The sequence below is a fragment of the Lontra canadensis genome, unplaced genomic scaffold (genome assembly GCF_010015895.1).
Source record: "Lontra canadensis isolate GAN:19392208 unplaced genomic scaffold, GSC_riverotter_1.0 scaffold35, whole genome shotgun sequence".
Lineage (NCBI taxonomy): Eukaryota > Metazoa > Chordata > Mammalia > Carnivora > Mustelidae > Lontra > Lontra canadensis.
Genome location: NW_022631029.1, coordinates 10,773,667 through 10,792,898, shown reverse-complemented (window position 1 = coordinate 10,792,898; position 19,232 = coordinate 10,773,667). Strand labels below are relative to the sequence as shown.

The 19,232-nt window shown below is 56.9% G+C and overlaps 1 protein-coding gene across 1 annotated transcript; it reads left to right on the top strand.

Annotated features, from left to right (window-relative positions):
- Positions 1-1,197: 1,197 nt before the first annotated feature.
- Positions 1,198-16,857, top strand: ITIH4 (inter-alpha-trypsin inhibitor heavy chain 4). Its single transcript, XM_032868288.1, has 23 exons — positions 1,198-1,302; positions 2,412-2,569; positions 4,875-4,979; positions 5,111-5,273; positions 5,412-5,522; positions 5,979-6,104; positions 6,762-6,878; positions 7,134-7,302; positions 7,407-7,532; positions 7,714-7,895; positions 7,982-8,167; positions 10,318-10,457; positions 10,716-10,870; positions 11,174-11,200; positions 11,393-11,446; positions 11,909-12,034; positions 12,568-12,714; positions 12,837-12,863; positions 12,934-13,071; positions 14,082-14,256; positions 15,808-15,962; positions 16,096-16,192; positions 16,626-16,857. The coding sequence occupies exons 1-23, from the start codon at positions 1,213-1,215 to the stop codon at positions 16,693-16,695; spliced, it is 2,844 nt and encodes a 947-aa protein (XP_032724179.1). The 5' UTR covers positions 1,198-1,212; the 3' UTR covers positions 16,696-16,857.
- Positions 16,858-19,232: the final 2,375 nt, after the last annotated feature.

Genomic DNA, 19,232 nt, shown 5'->3' with positions numbered 1-19,232 from the left:
CACCACCTCAGAACCTTGTGTGGGCCCCAGCATGGCTGCTCCACTCCACCCCACCCCCGCACCCCAACCAGTGTCACCAAGCCGTCCTCCTCCCCCAACCCAGGGTTTGGCACCTGGCCGTACTGCTGAAGCAACCAGCCTGACCCGTGGCCAGACTCAGGAGCTGGGCTTTCCCAGAACCACCAGGGACACCAGCACCAGCTGTATCCCGACACTCAATATTTATTCACTTCATTGCTATTCGTTACAAAAGCATTTCAAGTTTATTAAAGGATAATTGAAAAAGTTACCGGTAATCCTACCCCAGGCCCTCCGGTACACTCCCACGGGTCTGGGCTCAGGACAGCGGCACCGCCTGGGTGTGCGGATGGCTCGGCATTCTCACGCAAGCTGTGACCTGTGGGCTCCCTCGGCATGACTGACCCCCTACGGCTGCCCCGCAAGGGGTCTGTTCCTTGCTTTCCTCTCAATAAATTCCCTGGAGGGAGACCTCTGGGCCACAAAGTGCAGGAGTATTTATGGCTCTCAATTTGTATTGGCAAAGTGTGGATCTCATTCTGAGGGCCTTGCTGGAGTTGAACCAAGAGCCCTAGGTAGATTAATGGGGCCCGACAGCAGCCTGGGACCTAAGGGCAGAGAAGGGGACTCCTGGGCTCAGCCCCTCTCACCCCAGAAACGAGAGGTCTCCGTCCTGCCCTGGCCCCAGCAGATCTTGCCCCCGGTCAGACACCCCAGTGCCTTCTCAGTACCTTAAGGGCCCCCGCACTGCCCAGTCACATGGAGCTGACCTCCAGGCTGCCTTCCTCTGGGGAGCCATTCCCTAGCCCCCCCCATTCTGGCCCATCCGTTTCTCCCAGGCTGGGCATATGGAGAGCAGGCTGGTTCATTGTTTTATCTCCCAGATCTAGGAAGCCTGCTGGTGAAAGGGTTGGTGCGAGGGTTTGGTAGTGGCCTGGGATGATTCTGTATCTTTCAGAAGGAGTGCCATACCCAGTTCCCACCTGAGCCTACCTCTCCTTGGTACGTGTTCCTGTCCCCAGCCAAGGTCCACGGGACATTCAGTTTGCTTAGCCGAGGCTACTGCCGTTTTTGGCTTGGAGATCCCAACTTCCCAGAAGCCGCCCCCAGAGGGGCGGGACAGCGAGCATATTACTAATTCACTCCCCACATCCTCTCAAGTTCAGAAGCCACCTGCCAGGCACCAGAGCCAAAATGAAGACTTCGGGCCCCGGCTGCACCCGTGGCATCGCACTGGTGCTGCTCTCGCTGCTGGCTGCCCTCTGCACGACCACCGCTCAAAAGGTAATGGGTGTCTGGGTGCCAGAGCACGAGTGCTGTGGGCTGATGAACAAGGAGAGCCTCCGCGTGTGCAAGCATGTGTGGACAAGGGAGCGTGGATCGAGTGTGTGCAAAGATGTGGTGCCGACCATCCCCAGGCACTAACCTAGGGCTGTATGGCTGCTCTCCCGTTGAACAGCAGGGAGACCCTATTTCCATTTTGCAAGGAGGCGCTGTAGCCCAGCCAGCTACTGCTGGGGCAGTGCGCGCGGTGGGTGAGAACGGGCTTCATGAGCCCCGCTCTCCCTCTACCTGGCTGAGTGGCCGCGAAGGAGTTATTTATGCTCTCTGTGTCTGTTTCCTCATCTGTAAAATGGTAAAAAGAAAAGCTATTCAGAGCTTTGTTGTGAAGATCAGACCTGTAATATCCAGAAAGAACTCTGTACAGGGCCTGCCACCGAGCGGACACCCTACAAGCTACCCAGCCAGTCACGTGCCTCGGTGCTAAGCCACGCGTGCACCTGAACACTCCATGTGCAGAGAGCAGGTGTGCAAGGCCGCAGGTGTGCCCAGGTCCTTCCTGGGGAACTGCAGACCTGGAGGGGAAGAGTGTGGGCCCAGGGAGGGTCCAGGGCTGCAGGGTGAAGGGAGCAAAGAGGAAGGCTCCTAGGGGTTAGAGACTGGGTCCTCGTCTCCTCCAAGCCCTCCCAGCTTCTATAAGCACCTGGTGGGAGACAGGCAAGAGCTGCGTTTCCCAGTTTCCATGGAGGCTGAGGTCACCAGATATCACAGAACTTGTTCATTACTCTTTCATGGGCAGAGCTAAGATCAAATGTGAAGCTGCCTGACCCCGCTAGGGTCCCCTCCCCGAGGAGGAAGTGAGAGTCACCTCCCAGACACACTGGGGCTCAGGCTCCAGCAACACAGCCCTGAAGGGTGAGGGACAGGGCACACAGCTCCCTCTGCCATGAGGCCGGTGTTCACATGTGCAATGCCTCCTGGGGTTTGGCCAGAGGCGTGGCCAGTGGTTCAGTCGGGGTTGGGGACCAAGGGCAGGGCCCCCTCCACGAGTGTTGTCTCAAGCTGGAGTGGCATAGAAAGCATCCCACCCCTCCCCTTCGCTGGTGCAGAATGACATCGATGTCTACAGCCTCACCGTGGACTCCAAGGTCTCATCCAGATTTGCCCACACAGTCATCACCAGCAGGGTGGTCAACAGGGCCGATATCATGCAGGAGGCTACATTCCAGGTGGAGCTGCCCAAGAGAGCCTTCATCACCAACTTCTCCATGTAGGTGCCCCCCTGCCCTCCTCCCTGCCACCCTCCCCAACCCAGCGCCATGTCGCCATCTTTCCTGGTGACACCCTGTCAGGAAGAGTGACCCTCTTCCTGATGTGAGATGAGCCAGAATGGACGCCTCAGGCGTGTGTGCTCTGCCTGTAGGCAATACGAGGAACCAGAGGCTTAACCCAGGAACTCCATGCGTTCTCAGAGATGTTCCATCCCTCCGTCCTCCAACCGTCCCTCCTGCCATCAGTCCCACCTCCCTTGCTCTCTCCCTGCATCCCTCTCTCCCTCCCTCCCTGCCTCCCGTCATCCATCCCATCATCCATCTTTCCATTTATGCTTCCCACCCACCTGCCCAGTTGACGGATGGAGCACCACAGCTTCTTGGTGTGTTCGCCTCTGAAGAGTACAGAGTTGGAGCATCCTGAGGCCAGGCCCAGGCAGGAGGGAGTCACAAAAGACAGAGTCCAGCTCAGAATACAACTTCCTAACTCCTGAGCTGCCCCACAGTGGGGCAATGCCTCGAGGAGGGGGATCTCTGTCACAGGAAGTTCTAAGAAAGGCTCATCCCCTCCCTCCCACCGGGGACACTGCAGAGGGTGTGTCTCCTCTGGACCAGAGGCTGAAATAGGGAGCCCATGGAGTTTCTGTGGACTCTGTGGCTCAGGGCTGACCCTCACCTTGTCCTCTACCATCTTCCCTCACCCTTCCTGACTCTTTTGCAATGTTTGCTGAGTGCAGGAGAACCCTCCCTGTCTGTCCCTGGCCTCACAGGAGAGGCAGGGATTGAAGGCCGGCTAGAGAGACGCTGATCCCAGAAACTCAGGGAGGGCGCTGAATGGTGCTGAGAGCAAGCTTCTCCCAGCCAGGGTTCCCAAACTACCCTGAGACCTCTGAAAAGCTGCAGTGGGGCCTGGGTCACTGTGGTCGGCTTCTCCCTCACTCCCTGCCACCCTGTCAGCAGCCCTTGCTTCTCCCGACCCTGGAGCCAGGCCTACAGTGGGAGCGCAGCTGGGTACTCCCAGCTTCCCACTGGAGGGCCAAGGCCAGCAGGTGACCAGCTTCCGGGCACATGGCCTATGCTGAGAGCCCTGGGCCGGCAACCCCCTCTGGGTCCAGATGGTGTTGCTGCAGCAGATGGGGAAGCAGGGGGCAAGATGTCCTGTGCTCTGACCTGGTGGGGAGTCCCAGCTGGGCATCTGGGAGGAGGAGCCCTGTGGCCCACTCAGCAGCCCTGGCCCAGAGTTAAATTATGACCAGGAAGGTCAGGAAGGTGGGGAGGAGGGACACTGGGTCTTAATGCCCTGGTGACAGGCGCCCTGCCCGTCCCTGCATGCTCTTACCCTTTCACACGACCCCAGGTGGGGCAGGCAAAGGTTTGTGGACACACCCCAGCTCACCTCACCAGGACAGTCTGGAGCCATTCTCCTTCCAGAGGAAAAGTCCTGGCAGGTCTTTCTAGTCCCTAAGAACAGCCATTAGGATTGTGTCCACACCCCTGGGGGTCTCATCCACCAATTGTCAAAAACCTACTTCCCCAGAGGCCATCCTCTGTGCAGGGGGCCCTGCGCTGTGCCAGCAGGAAACGGGGACAGCTGCAAGGGAGAGGGAGCAGAGCCTTTCCGACCGGCATTTCCCACTGGGCTGGGAGCCCGGCACCCCCCCCGTCTCCTCCGTCTGCCCCACACAGCCACACACAAGGCTGGGCACACGTCCGCCCCATAAAGTGCTTGCTGGTGACCGACCAGTTCCTCTGGGAGCAGGCTGTGAGGTAGACCAGGCAAGCCAGAACGTGGGGCCAGACTGCAAGGGTGGAGGCCAGGATTTATTTACCTCCATCCCGCCTCCTCTACAACCTCCTCCGAGGTCTGTTCAGTAAATGTAAGTATACCAATATGGCAAGCCTGATAGCTTGCAGAGGCCCGCTGCCCTCATCCGGGGCCCTAACAGACCCTTGTATACAGTAAGTACATAATGAATGGGTGGCTGGGCGCCTGGGTGGCTCAGTCGGTTAAACGCCTACCTTCGGCCCAGGTCATATGCCCGGGGTCCTGGGATCGAGTCCTGCGGCTGGCTCCCTGCTCAGGGGGGGCCTCCTTCTCCCTTTGCCTCTGCTGTGCTCTCTCTCTTTCTCTGTGCCAAATAAATAAATCTTTGAAAGGAAGAAAGAAAAACAGGTAGGCTCAGGCAAAGACAGGAGTCAATCTGTTAAGAGGCATGCCAAGTCCAGAGAGGCTCCCTGGAAGAGGTGGGATTGGAGTGGGCATCTCCTGTCAGGCCCTCCATGACTCCCATTGTCCTGCCCCAGGATCATCGAAGGTGTGACCTACCCAGGGAATATCAAGGAGAAGGCTGCAGCCCAGGAGCAGTACAGCGAGGCTGTGGCCAGAGGAGAGAGTGCTGGCCTCGTCAAGTGAGCCAAAGATGGAGGCGGGAGGGACCCCAGGGGTTTGGCACAAAGGCTGCCCTTACCTTCAGCCCTGTACACCCTCTCCAGCCCCCTGCCTGGCCTGGAGGGGCAGACCTGATGCTCTCCTCCCGCAGGGCCACCGGAAGAAAGACAGAGCAGTTCCAGGTGTCAGTCAGTGTGGCTCCGTCTGCCAAGGTCACCTTCGAGCTGGTGTATGAGGAGCTGCTCAAGCGGCATCTGGGAGCGTATGAGCTGCTGCTGAAAGTCCAGCCTCAGCAGCTGGTCAAGCACCTGCAGGTACTGGCACTGCCTGCTCCCGAGGGACCTCTAGGAAGACACGTGCTCTGCTGAGGGCAGCCATCCTTCCCCTCTGCGTCCTGTGAGGCCCAGCCCCAACTCCCCACTGACCCAGTGATCCCCACTTCTTGCCTCCAGATGGACATTCATATCTTCGAGCCTCAAGGTATCAGCTTTCTGGAGACAGAGAGCACCTTCATGACCAACGAACTGGTAGACGCCCTCACCGTCTCACAGAACAAGACCAAGGTGGGCCTGCCACGATTGTCAGGCAAGGGTCCCAGGGGCCTGTTGTCAGGCCAGCCTTATGGGTGTGTCCAAAGAGCAGGACAAGTGGGCAGACTCTGAGCTGGAGGGACTTTGGAGGTCTGTGTCCATACTGGTATTTGGCAGAGGTGGAGGACAAGGCCTAAAGAAGGCTGCTGGGTGCTGGTGTGAAGTCCAAGATGGAGGAGAAGGCCATGAGGAGGAGCCAGAGTGAGGCCCCCACAGCAGGGAGGGGCCAACAGCTGGATCCTGCACAACCTGAGCCCAGCCTCTGCTCACACGGCTCCCACTTCTCTGTATGGAGGCAGTCTCTCAAACAGCTTGGCCTCAGAGAATGTTCCCTGGACTGTGGCCCAAGACAGCATCCTAGAATTCTTGCTTCAGAGGGGTTGTGGGTGACCATGAGGATCCTCCCAACTCCAGCCTCTCCCTCCCCAGGCTCACATCCAATTCAAGCCCACGCTCTCCCAGCAAAAGTCATCAGGGCAGCAGGACACAGTCCTGAATGGCAACTTCATCGTCCGCTACGATGTGAACAGGACCGTCTCTGGCGGCTCCATTCAGGTGTGTGGTGAGCTTTAAGGTGAGAGTAGGACAACCAGAAAAGGGCCTGAGCTTGCATTCTCTAGAAAGAAAGGCAGAATAACCGCCCCTACTTATCAGGGTGAACCAGTGGCAGGACAGACTGAAAACAAGTAATTTTATTATGCTGTCTCTGAAATAGTTTTCTTTTGGAGGCACAAAAGTTTCACCTCTGCTAGAGAGATGCCTGCAGGATTTCCCTTATTGCCTTGTCTACCAGGAGGCTCACAGTTCAGTTTTATACTCAATGGCAGTAGCTTCTTTCACACAAGTCTCTGGCATCATTGTGCTTTCCCTTTTCATCTTTATTGGACCTTGTTTTAAAGTCTTTACTCTTTTGATGGATTTCAGGGTAATTATGTCTAAACTTTTTAAGGTAAGTTGCCTCAAATACTAAAACAGATAGGTGATGAGGTGGGAGTACAGTTGTAGTGGGCCATGTGTGAGCAGGGGAGGTAGGGGAGGGGCTAGACTGAGCCGTCGAAGATGGTGAAGACTTGGGGAGGACAGCAGTGGGACACAGAAAGAGGGGGCTGCATGTAGAGAGGAGCCCAAGGATTAGGATGAGAAGGCTGCTTCCGGGGCAGGGCAGGCTGCATGCAGCTCTTTTTACCTGGGTTTGTTTCACTGTGATCACAGATCGAGGGTGGCTACTTTGTGCACTACTTTGCCCCCGAGGGCCTACCCACGATACCCAAGAATGTGATCTTCGTCATTGACAAAAGCGGCTCCATGAGGGGCAGGAAGATCCAGCAGGTGGGTCCCCCTGGCTCAGGGCATGGCCCTGGAAACTCACACAGGCCTCACACCATTAGCTCTGGTCCAGGAGGCACTCTCCTTCCTCCATCTTCCTGGATAGGGGGCACCCAGGGGTTGAGATTGGCCAGAGTGTAGGCAGGGTCTGTCCCTAGAGCATTGACCATGGGAGCCCAGGGATGCTCCCCAAGTCCACTTGAGCCCCAGAGAGGCCCTACTCAGACACCCTCCTGAGTCTCCCACCCCCCTGCCCAGACCCGGGAAGCCTTAATCAAGATCCTGGATGACCTCAGCCCCAACGACCAGTTCAATCTTGTCAGCTTCAGCGGGGATGCAACCCAGTGGAAGCCCTCACTGTTGCCGGCCTCAGCTGAGAACGTGAACCAGGCCAGGAGCTACGCGACCGGAATCCAAGCCCGAGGAGGTGAGCACCTCTGGGCCCCTGCCACGTAGGGGGCTTCCAGAGCAGCAAGCCCAGCCTGGGGAGCTGGGCTGGAAGCTGCCACCCTGAGAGTACGTGCCCCCCAGGGACCAACATCAAGGACGCGATGCTGATGGCCGTGCAGCTGTTGGACAGTGCCAACCAGCAGGAACTGCTGCTGGAGGGGAGTGTGTCCCTCATCATCCTGCTCACCGATGGCGACCCCACCGTGGGTGAGGGCACCGCCAGCAACTCCAGGGCACACAACCCTGGGGGCGCGGACAGCTGTGCCGTGGGACCCCAGGCAGGGGTGTGGGGGGGCGTATCTGAGACCCCTCTGGCTCTGTGATTCCAGAAAGATCTTTGAACAAATCACTGTTTCCTCACTCCCCCTTCTCAACCCTCTGGGTCCAGGGGAGACCAACCCTGCAAGGATCCAGAAGAATGTGAAGGAAGCTGTAGGTGGCCAGTACAGCATCTTCTCCCTGGGCTTTGGCTTTGACGTCAGCTATGCCTTCCTGGAGAAGCTGGCTCTAGACAATGGCGGCCTGGCTCGGCGCATCTATGAGGACTCGGACTCTGCCCTGCAGCTCCAGGTGCCAGAGGGCCCCGGCGGGCTGCATGGGTGAGGCAGGCAGAGCCCAGTCCAGCACTCGTGACACTGCCCCCCGCCGCCTTGCAGGACTTCTACCAAGAAGTGGCCAACCCATTGCTGACAGCGGTGACCTTCGAGTACCCCAGCAACGCCGTGGAGGACGTCTCGCAGGACAACTTCCGACTGCTCTTCAAAGGCTCTGAGATTGTCGTGGCCGGGAAGATCCGGGACCAGAGCCCTGATGTGCTCTCAGCCAAAGTCAAGGGGAAGATGGTGAGTGTGGCCAGCCACTCTGCAGGGGAGGGCCGCCGGGGCAGGCAGTCAGAGGGGCTGGCTTCCAACCCTAGCCCAGCTGGGCTCCAGCCACCGGCCTTGCACAAGTCCCACGGTGCTCTCGGCTGCTTAGAGGGGACACCCAGCCGTCCGTCTGCGTTGCTGCTGGTCCTGAGAGCACCAGGGGCTTGGCACGCCCTCCTGCCCTCGCACCGGCGCTCGGAGGTTGCATTCGGGCAGGGGCAACTGCTCCCATTTTGCAGACGAGCAGGCTGAGATCCAGACAGGGCAGGCAACTTGCCTAGGGCCCCAATGTAGCCAGGTCAAGAGCCCGGGTCCCCACGCGGTGCCCCAACTCTGCCCACCTTTCCTGCCTCTGCCACGGGAAACCTTCTCATTCCACGGGGAGAAACAGCATCTGCTCCGTGCTAAGTCCTCCAGGCCCTACAGATCCTGTCGTCCCAGGAAAGGCAGTGCAGGGAAATCATCACACAAACAGGGAGCTACAGGTGGGGAGGTTGCCAACAGGAGAAACTCAAGGACTCAGGGGAGCAGCCCTGGGAACCCAAACCTGATCTGGGAATCAGGGGGAGCTACCTACCTCAGCTCAGGAGGCCCAGCTGAGGCTGAAGGACGAGTGGGAGACAATAGAGATGTGGAATGGTAGAGGAACATTCTGGGCTTGCATGGCAAGCAGGCAGCCTGTGTGGGAAGAACAGCAGGTGGGTGAGTCAGGGGACACAGAGGGGGTGGCGGGGAGCGGGGTGGGGGAGGCAGGGCGGGGGGGCAAGGCCTTGCCTTGGAGGAAGTAGCCAAGTATTGTGATGGGTGTCGCCTGCCCTGTGGCCCACCTGTCTGGGTTCAAACCCAGCTCTGCCACCTCCCAGAGGTGAGGCCAGGGGCAGATCATTTAACCTTCCTATGCCTCAGTTTCCTTAGGTGTGAAAATCAGAATAGATCAGTCACCCTACCCACCTTGTAAGGCTGCTGTGGGGATTAATGTCTGGCCCCAGTTTAAACACTCCATTCACGTTAGCTGCTAAAATAACCTGAAGGGCAGGGGTTCCCAAAGTGCAGAACTCAGGGTAACTCAGGGGAGTTTATAAACATGTCTTTTTTTCAGTAGTTGTGTATTTATTTTTTTTTTAAAGATTTTATTTATTTATTTGATAGAAGACACAGCAAGAGAGGGAACACAAGCAGGGGGAGTGGGAAAGGGAGAAGCAGGCTTCCTGCTGAGCAGGGAGCCCTATGCGGGGTTCCATCCCAGGACCCTGGGATCATGACCTGAGCCGAAGGCAGCGGCTTAATGACTGAGCCACCCAGACATCCTTGTGTATGTATTTTAATGTGTCCCCTGCAAAATAGAACTTGAACGCCAGGCCTAAGATTTTTGCAGGTGTGATTTTTTGGGACAAAGCCAGATAAATAGTATTCATCTATTTAAAGTTCATTTAAGGAAAACGATCAAACAAATTGCTGTGTGTGTGGACAGGGCGAAATTCATGTAGGTGGCCTATGTGACACGGTTTTGGGAAACGAGGCTGTGGGTGAGATGGAGAAGGTGGTCCCAGCAGGGGTAGTGGGATTTGATCCATGATAAGGTCTTCAGCTGTTGTTTGGAGCAGTGGTGAGAGAGAGCAGGTTTCCTCTGTCCCTGGACCCCACTTCCCAGACTGCGGGCAGGGCAGCCCAACAGCAGGAGGCCCGGCCCTGAGGAAGGAAGCAGCAGTCTCCCAGAGCTTGGCACCCGCTGTATTGCCACATCCCATCACACCCAGCTCCAGCAGAGGGCCCCAGCTTGGGCAGGGGACAGCTGGTTGGGGGGCCCCGAGGCCTATCAGGGCCGTGACACCTGAGTTCTCTTCTCAACTCTGCCTCTAACTGTCAGAGAAGGCTCTTCTCTCTTGGTCCCGAGTCTCCATCTTTGGGGTGAGTGTGGAGTGCCTGTGGGGCCCCTTTCTGTCCCCCACACTGCAGTTGCACGTCCTTCCTGCTGCTGTTTCTACCCTGGCCTGGGGTTTGGATCCCATTCTCATTTCCCTTTCTCTGGAAGGGTCGGTCTGACCTGAGCTCCTGGCTCTGGGCCTACCATGTCGGCCTTGGCAAGGCCCTCACTGCTCCTGCCTGGGCTGGGCCTCTCTTTCCAGCACATGCAGAACATCACCTTCCAAACGGAGTCCAGTGTGGTGGAGCAGGAGAAGGAGTTCCAGAGCCCCAAGTACATCTTCCACAGCTTCATGGAGAGACTCTGGGCATACCTGACCATCCAGCAACTGCTGGAGAAAATGTGGGTGGCCTGTACCCTTGAGGGCCCGCTGGGGCCACCACACACAGCCCCAGCACCTTCCCAAGCTTTCCCCTGGGGTGGGGGACAGCTGCGACTGGCACGGGGTATCTCCCGGGCATAGAGAGAGGCAGTGGTGGCATTGTGGGTGAGCTCTAGGCTCTCCCAGGTGGAACCTCCCAGAAGGGTCTGGAAGGGAGGGAGACTCTAACCCGGCATCTGGAGAGGATGCGCTGAGCCTCTGATGTCCCCCGCCTGCAGGGTTTCAGCGTCCAATGCTGAGAAGCAGGCCCTCGAGACCCAAGCTCTGAACTTGTCACTCCACTACTGCTTTGTCACTCCTCTCACATCCATGGTGGTCACCAAACCTGAAGGCAAAGGACAGTCTGAAGTTGCTGAGAAGCCTATGGAAATCGGTAGGTGTGAGAGTAGGACCCCAGCCTTCTCGGCAACACAGGTCTGACTCGGCATTCTCCAGAGCCTTTCCCCGCTCGTCCCCACCAAGTCCCTGACCTAGCCACCCCTAATCGCCCAGGAGCCTCAGGACACTGCTCCCATTTCACAGATGAGAAAGCTGAGGCCAGGTCTGCTGACCCCGGAGTTCCCTGCACCTATTCAGTGCTGGGGTTGGGAAACAGGGTTAAACAGAAGCACTTCAAACTTGTCGAAAGCATCCTAACAGCGTTATTTCCTTTTCTGTCTCTTTTTGTTTTCTCCAGAAAACAAACACAAGAACTTCCACTCTGGTAAGGGCCTAATTCCCTCAAAGGCTGGGCTGGGGGGCAGTCGGCTGACACAGAGCTCAGCCATGCTGCCAGGAGAGGGTGTTGTCTGCCACTCACACCCTGTCCTGGGCACTTAGGGACACAATCCCTGGTCAGCGAGGGACCCCGGAAAGGTATAACCAAGAAGCAAACCCAGGTCCCTCTGATTTCCAGGTTATCCACTCCCTAGATTTCCTACTGCAGGAAACAGAAGGTCCAGAATAACAGGTGGCAAAGGAGGAAAGGGGAAGGGGTGGGGGAGATTAACAGGACCTTGACCCCAGGCCACAGACTGGGTTCTGCCCTGGTTGTTGGGGGCGTGACTTGCCTGGCTCCCTTGGCTGGCTGGTGGGGCTGGGACTCAGGTCATGATATCTGATCAGGAGGCATCTATGCAGACTCTGTCCTCACGGAAACAAGAGGCTATAGAGGACAAGGTGGTTTGAGTCGGGGGCGGGGGATGGGGGCTCATATCCCAGGGGCAGGGTGGGGGTTGCTCAAGAAGGGTCCATCATTCCCATGCTGAATTACTCATGGCCATGGGGAGTTAGCTCCCAGAGTGATTAATGTGGTGAGGGGAGGACCATCTGCCCTTTCCTCATCCCTCTCCTGGCCTGAGTCCCTGAGCCCTGGCTGCGGGGAGCCATGATACTGCTTGAGAGAAGGCTGCATGTGTCAACTTTTCCAAAGCTGGAACTACCAGGAAGAGACCTAGTGACCTAGGGAGAGCCGGACCACCAGGACCTCCTGACGTGCCTCATTATTATCCACTCTACCAGATTGCTGGAGAATCACTGCTACCGGACACGTTGTTAGGTTAGCCACTTTCTGACCTTCTGAGGGTCTAATTTCTTCAAGATGATCATTGAACATGGCCATAGAGTTGGAGAGGTAAAGCACACAGGACAGGGCGGGGCACAAGCCAGGGAGAGCTGCTGTGGGGCATGACATGATGTAATGTGTCCTTTATTTTCACGGAATTGGATTCATTACACTCTGGAGTCTGGCTCAGGATGGAACCTTCTAGAAAGGGAAGTCTTCCTCCCTTTCAAAGCCAGCAGTGGACCCTTGAGCTGTTTCTGATCTCCAGGTCTGGACTCAAAAACAGCACTGAGCCAGGCTAGACCTCCTCTCCATTTTCCCTGAGAGCATGCTCTCCTATTTGCAAATCCCATGGCAAAGGCTCTTCTAAGTACTGCATAGGTGTGGCAGGGGTTGCGGGGCTGGGTAGGGGGCGGGCAGCCGAGATGATGGCTGGGGGTTGCGTGCTGATTGCTCTCAGTCCTGACTGCCCTCTTCCTTTCTGTTTCCGGCTGGCCCTGCCCTGATGCCTGCTTTGGCACCGTCAGCCCCCTCCATTCCTGATGGAGCATTCCGGAGTGTGGATTTAAGAGCCAGAGATACCTTCCTGTCCAGAGTCCCTGCAGTAGCTTCTGGCCCTGTGACAGGGAGACTCTGGGAGAGGAAAGCCTCGGGTCGCTCTACAGACTTGCCACGTGGGTTCCCCAGTGTTGAGGTTGAGAGAGTGCCCTGGCTACATATACCCATGTCTCTGTCCCTCCCCCTCCCCCATTCTCTGGGAAGGGGCTCCCTAAACCTAGACTTTTCCTTCTTTCAGAGCCACCCAAGACAACCTCACTCCCAGGTAAGTTGCCAGCCTCCCTCAGGCCTGGGCCCCCCTTGTCCTTGTCTCCCAGCCTTCTCTACCTACTCTAGAACAATAGCTGCTGTCCCAGCCCCCATCCAGGCACCACCCGTCATCTTGACGCTGCCCGGACAGAGCGTGGACCGTCTCTGTGTGGACATCAAGCACTCTCAGGGGCCGATGAACCTGCTCTCAGACCCTGAGCAAGGTGAGAGAGGCACATCCCGTCATCCACCCAGAGAGGCCCAAACACCTCTCACTCCCGACTTACTACCCCAGACACACAGATGGGAAACCCACTTGTGGAGACACACACCCTGCCCCATGCAGGCCTGTCCCAGATCCCGGCACTGCCACACCCCTGAGCACCACCTACACAGGTCTGGGTGGCCTGGGCACTCCAGGATGATGAGATGTGGACTTGCCCCTCAGGCCATGCCATACTTTGGGGGTGGGGAGACAGACTCGGGCACAGATGAGCTCCATGGCCTTGAGTCAGTGCCCAGAGCGACATGGAAGCAAACCCAGAGGAGGGGACCAGAGCTATTGGGAATGCGGGGGTGGAGGGGCAGGGGTGGCTACACAGGGTCATAGAGGAGTGACTGGGCCTTGGCAGACAAGTAGGGGTCCACTAGGCAGAGGAAGGGGAGGCAGAAGCAGAGCGCTAGAGGGTGCTGGTGGGACTGTGGAGGGTGTGGAGGTGGTAAACTGAGTGTTGGGTCGGATACCAGGAGGCCCAGTGCTCGGGGATGCCCTACGCTCACCTGCAGAGCCGGCCAGAGTCCATTAGCACAGACAGATCCCTTGTTCCTCCCACGCCCACACAGTCTGCCCCTCCTGCCGCCTGGCCTGTAGTCTGTTTGCTCACAGAGGAGGCGAGGGCACCACCCCTTTCCATCTTGCCCTTGGCCATGGTGCCTCTTCAGGCCAAGCACGCCCCAGGGGCGTTAGGAACATTTGTGGATTTCCGACACCATTTCTTTTCTCAAAGGCCCGTCTGAAGCTGGCCATCACTGAGGATTCAGGGGTCCTTGCACAGCCATCTGAAATCAAGGGATGAGGGGAGAGACTGTGGGAACTAGCCCTCGGTGGGAGGGAGTGTGGGAGAGAGGGAGGCAGGGAGGTCAGCTGGTGAGAAGGGGTCTGGCTGTACCTCCCGCTCAGGCCAGTGCCCAGCTGGGGTCATGGTCTTGACCTCTCTGCCCCCGGCTCTCTCAGGGATTGAGGTGACTGCCCAGTACAAGACAGAAAAGGCCCAGTTCTTGTGGATCAAGGTGACCTTCAAGAACCCCGAGCTGCAGGTTTGCGCCTTCTCTGAGCACGTGGTGGTGACCCGGAATCGAAGAAACTCTGCCTACAAGTGGAAGGAGACGCTGTTCTCAGTGATACCTGGGTACGTCCGGCCTGGGTACGTCTGGCCACATGAGTAAGCTGGGGACAGTGTCAACAGGTGACCTGAGCCCACCAGCCTGCGGACGGGGTTGGCTGGGCATGAGTCTTCTGCAGCGAGCTGTGCCCGCAGGTAGAGCAGAGATGCCGAGCGCTCCAGGGGGCATTGAGCGGCTAGGCTGGGGCCTGGCTGGCCTCATACCAACCCAGGCCACCGTCCTAGGCGAGGCATGGTGTGGTTTGGAGCTAGCTCTGCTGCTAATCCTGTGTGACCCTGGGCAGGCTGCTCACCCGCTCTGAGCCTGTTTCCTCACCCATCACCAGAGATAATCACCCAGCCCTGAGTCAGAAGATCCAGTGAGAGGACGTGGTCCCAGAGCACTTTGCCCCTTAGACAGCGCGGTGCCCACGGGGTGCTGTGGAAGGCAGTGCTGTCAGTGTGGCGAGGTAATGACAATAATGAGGAGCTGGAGAGCACTGTCCCCCAGGGGAGCTTAGGAACGTCATCCTGAGCATGCTCCTGGCTCACCATCAAACCCTGGGCTGCTGGTGGGTAATACAAGTGGATGGCGACCTCTTCTGGGTGAAGCTGTCCCACCGCAAAGCCTTCCAGAGGCAGCTCTCCAGCTCTGGGGGTGCTGGGAGTGGGGCAGAGAAGCCTGACCCTCTTTGAGCCGTGCCCTGCCATCCCCCAGCCTGAACCAGGCACAGAGAGCCTTGCCCGCTGCCCTCTCCCTGCCCCACAGCAGACACTGGTTTCCACTTGACAAATGAGCGTGTGCCTAGAAAATCCAAGGGCTTCACCTGAAAACCGCCCCGTTTCGTAAGAGATCTTAGTTTCTGTTTATCTGATAAACGCACAGAGAATGACAGCATTTCTGTGCCTCGGACATACATGCTAGAAGATAGAATAAAGAATTCCTATCACCGGCAGTGAGGAAAAGTACAAATATTTTCACGAGGTACAAAAGATACACATAGGGAAAACAGACCACATTATGTACGTTGCCTCGAGGACAGTGTCAGTTTAGGGCAATTCCATTTAAAATAAACTCAGAGTAAAAAAAAATAATAATAATGATAAAATAAAATAAAATAAACTCAGAGTAACAGCAGGACCCTATTCAACATGCTTAAAAGAATCTAACATTCCTAAGGAAACAAAAAAGTAAGAATTTCAAAGTTTATCGTAAGTAAAAAAAAGGACAGGCTGGAACAAAAAGGGTCTTGCTCTTCTAGACCCAAATGTCACTGATCCTCCGAAGAAAGTGGCAGTGGCCATAAGAGCAAAAGGTACTGAGTAAATATACCAACACCCAGCGAAATCCCATTAGACTAACTTATGAGAAACCAAATCTAAGAGAACCAGGGAGGGAAAGGAGCTGTTGTTTTATCTGATAAAGTTAACATCGGTCCCAGTTTACCACCAGGAGAGGGAAGCCCGCGAGACTGAAGGATCTTGGCCCCGGAGGCCACAGTAGGAATTCCTGAGGACAAGAGGGGAACCTCTGCCAGCTCCCAGCCCGACTGCTCAGGACCCCGGGTTTCCCCACAGCCTCAAGATGACCATGGACAAGGCGGGGCTCCTGCTTCTCAGCAGCCCAGACAGAGTGACCATCGGCCTGCTACCCTGGGACGGCCCTGGGGAGGGGCTCCGGCTTCTTCTGCGGGATACAGACCGCTTCTCCAGCGGTGTTGGCGGGGTCCTCGGTATGCTGCCCATGGCTCTACTGCCCTCAGGAGCCACTTCTGCTGTGAACAGGCAGTGTCCTCCCCCTCTGTGTGTCTCCCAGCCTCTCTCTCTCTGTCCTTATTCCTTTCTGACCCGCCCTTTGTATCCCAGGCCAGTTTTACCAGGACGTGGTCTGGGGGCCGCCAACAGCGGCCAATGACAGCCAGCGAACACTGACAGTTGGCGACCTTGAGTACACTGCCACCAGGTGACTCTGTGCAAGCAGGCTGCTGAGCCTGGCCAGGGGTGGGGGCCAGGAGGCTGGGAGCTGGGCCCCTATTCCTCTGTCCTTGCCTGGCCAATAGAGACAGGGCAAAGGCTGATGCTTTAAAAAAGTCTGACCCAGCTCTCAGCGACCCCAAAAATGACAGAGAACACCCCAGTCCAGAGATCACTCGGGTGAGGGTGGGGGGGGGCAGTAGGAAACTCCTCCCAAAGTGTCAGAGCCCCGGACCCCAAGGACCACACACAGCTGCGTCCACTTGGGTGACCGGCCTTGCCAGCGGGTACTGGCGGAAATCTTAAGGGCCCTGAGAATCTTCACCCTCGCCGTTCCTAACCCTAGTTATCTCTGTCTCTTCCCATCACACCTGAGATTTGCTGACCATCTGTCTTTCTGTCTGTCCGTTTTTCCATCCCAGGTTGCTCAAACTGGATTACCAAGAGGGGTCCCCAGGAACAGAGATTTCCTGCTGGTCTGTGGAGCTGTAGTTATGGAGGGGTCAAGCGTACCCCCCAATCCCCCCGGAGGTGTACAGAGGACAGCCACCCTGTGACCGGAGGGTGGCCTGTGGGGCCTGGGCTGCGATGGGGAGGATATTTTTGACTCATTACAAATAAAGACCGGTGCCATAAGCCCAGGCGATGAGCATCTCTGTTTGCCTCTGGCTAAATCCCACATTTGAATTAGAATCTTAGAATCTTCTACCATGAGCCCCTCAAAGGCCTGTGACCAGTAAGCCCCACGGCAAACTTTCAGCGCAGTCTCTTCATTTTACAAGCAGAGGAGCTACGATTTTGAGATTCAGCCACTCGTTTAAAATCTTGCCCTGCGCTGTGCGTTATACACAGCTAAGGAGTTATGAAACACCACATCGAACACTAACGAGGCACTCTGTGTTGGCTAGTTGAATTTAAATAAGTATAAATAAAGTAAAATAAAGTATTGCTCCAGCACCCAGCTGGGGATCTAGGAGAGGAGAACATACTCTGGGAACAAAGGTTTAGTCTTAAGCCTTATGGTCACTCAATCTGTGGAAACCGGTTTTGACCAGAAAAAAAAAAAAAGAAGTGTGTAAGAAGTTCTGGTTAGAAACGTATGTCCCCAGGTGGGCACAGACTGGGCAGAAATTCTTTAGAGGCCAACTCCCTGAGGTTCTCAGCAAGCTCCGGGGCCCCTTGGTGACAGGGTTTGTGTGACACAGTCTGATTTCCACCCCTGTGCTCAGGCTCAGGCCTGTCTGCTCACTGCCCTGTTGAGAGGCCGGTCCCGGCAGAGATGATACAGAGGGGAGGCCCCGGCCCCAGGAAGGAAGCCAGGGTCTGCCCCCAGGAGCCTCTAGTCTCATGGGGGTGCTCCCGGATCCCAGGCTGCCCGGGGTCTGCTCTGCCATCCATGCCCCGGGGTTAGGCACCCCAGAGAGGGCTCCAACCCCTGCATAGGCAAAGCATACTTAAACAACCATTGACATGACTCTCCCCACTTCTTCAAAAATGACACACGTCTTTGGCTTACAGATAAAAAGCATCAAGAGAACAACAACAACAACAAAAAAACCCAGGAGGCTGAAATCAAAGAGGAGAGGCAGGCAGGGGAGAGAGTTGGATCAGAGGCACCAGGGCCGGGCAGGGAGCCACAGAACCCCGCGTGCACTCTGGGCGCCCTGGCAGCCGGGGTGAAGCAGGAAACGAGCTCGGCAGCTCACTGGGAGGAAGCAAACTAGATCACCAGGGAAAACGTTCTTTTCTCAGCTGTAGGGCTTCACAGAATGTTTGCAGAGTGACTCTTGCTAGAAGGGTCAGCGGAGAGGCCAGTGGGAGGGGTCTCCAGCAGCAGGGGACCCTCCACCACCCTGCTCTCTCCCCATCCAGCCTGGTCGGCGGGCCAGGGTCACGGGTTGAATCACCTTGTGAAGGGGCTCAGGCCAGCGCCCTGAGAGAAGGGAGCAGCTTCAGGGGTTCTGCTCGACTTGCTGTGGCGCTAGTGCTAACATCCCGCAATGAGACGTGTGCCCGCCCCAAGCTCCCCACTCTGGGACCCTTCCGCCTGGGCTGGGCTGTGGAACTGGCACACGAGCAGAGGGGTCATGGGTGACTTTCTGGCCCAGTGTTCTCTGTGAGCAGTTGAAGGGAGCTCCGTGCCCTTCGCTGTTTTGTTCCCTGAGTGCTTTCCAGCTCCTCACTTAGGCCAGCCCCTGGGCCAGGAGCGGCAGGTACACTGGGTACCACAGGAGACACGGTGTCTATTGATAGAGATGCCGCCCAGAGACCAAAGAGCCCACGGGGAGACATTTTCTCCAACCTGGGGAATATCAGGGAAGGCTTCCTGGAAGTGGCATGGTTGGGGTTGCATTTTGAAGAATAAAGAGAGATTAGCCCAGTGGAAATGGAGGGCACGGACACTAGGCCTAGAGCCAGAACGCTGTGCATTGAATTCAGGGAAGGTGGAGGAGAGCAGTGCCACGGGGTCAGGTGGAAGTGGATGCTGGAGAGGTGGAGAAGCTGGACCCGCCCAGCCCTGGCTGTGTGCACCTCGCCATGGAGTATGGCTTCTCTCCTGAAAGCTGGGGGAGGCATCAGAAGCTATAAGCAGGGACAGGCATAGCCAGGGTGATGTGGGACTGGGAAGAGGACACAGTCCACCAGATTTTTGCCTGCATGGAGGGCCTCCCAGACTGTGTATTGGGGGAAAGGGGCAGAATTGTGCCTGGGGACCTCCTCCTGCCTTTCTCCCCACTCACTGGGGCTGGGGGGCTCGCTGGGGTATGGGACAAAGAGAGGCGCCTCAAGAGGATCAGAAACATCATGATCCTGATGTCTTCCCACCCTCTGGCAAGCTCTTTCTCCCCATTTTACAGGTGTGAAAACTGACTGGTTTAAAGTTACGTGTTCCTCAGTCCACCTGAGACCAAATGGGTGGCAGGGCCTGGCCGCATATGTATTCTCCTGGACCGGCCTTCCCAGGACCCTCCTCCTGGCCCCCAGGTCCTGGGGAACCCTGTTCTGGCTCAGGCAGATGAGCTCCTGGA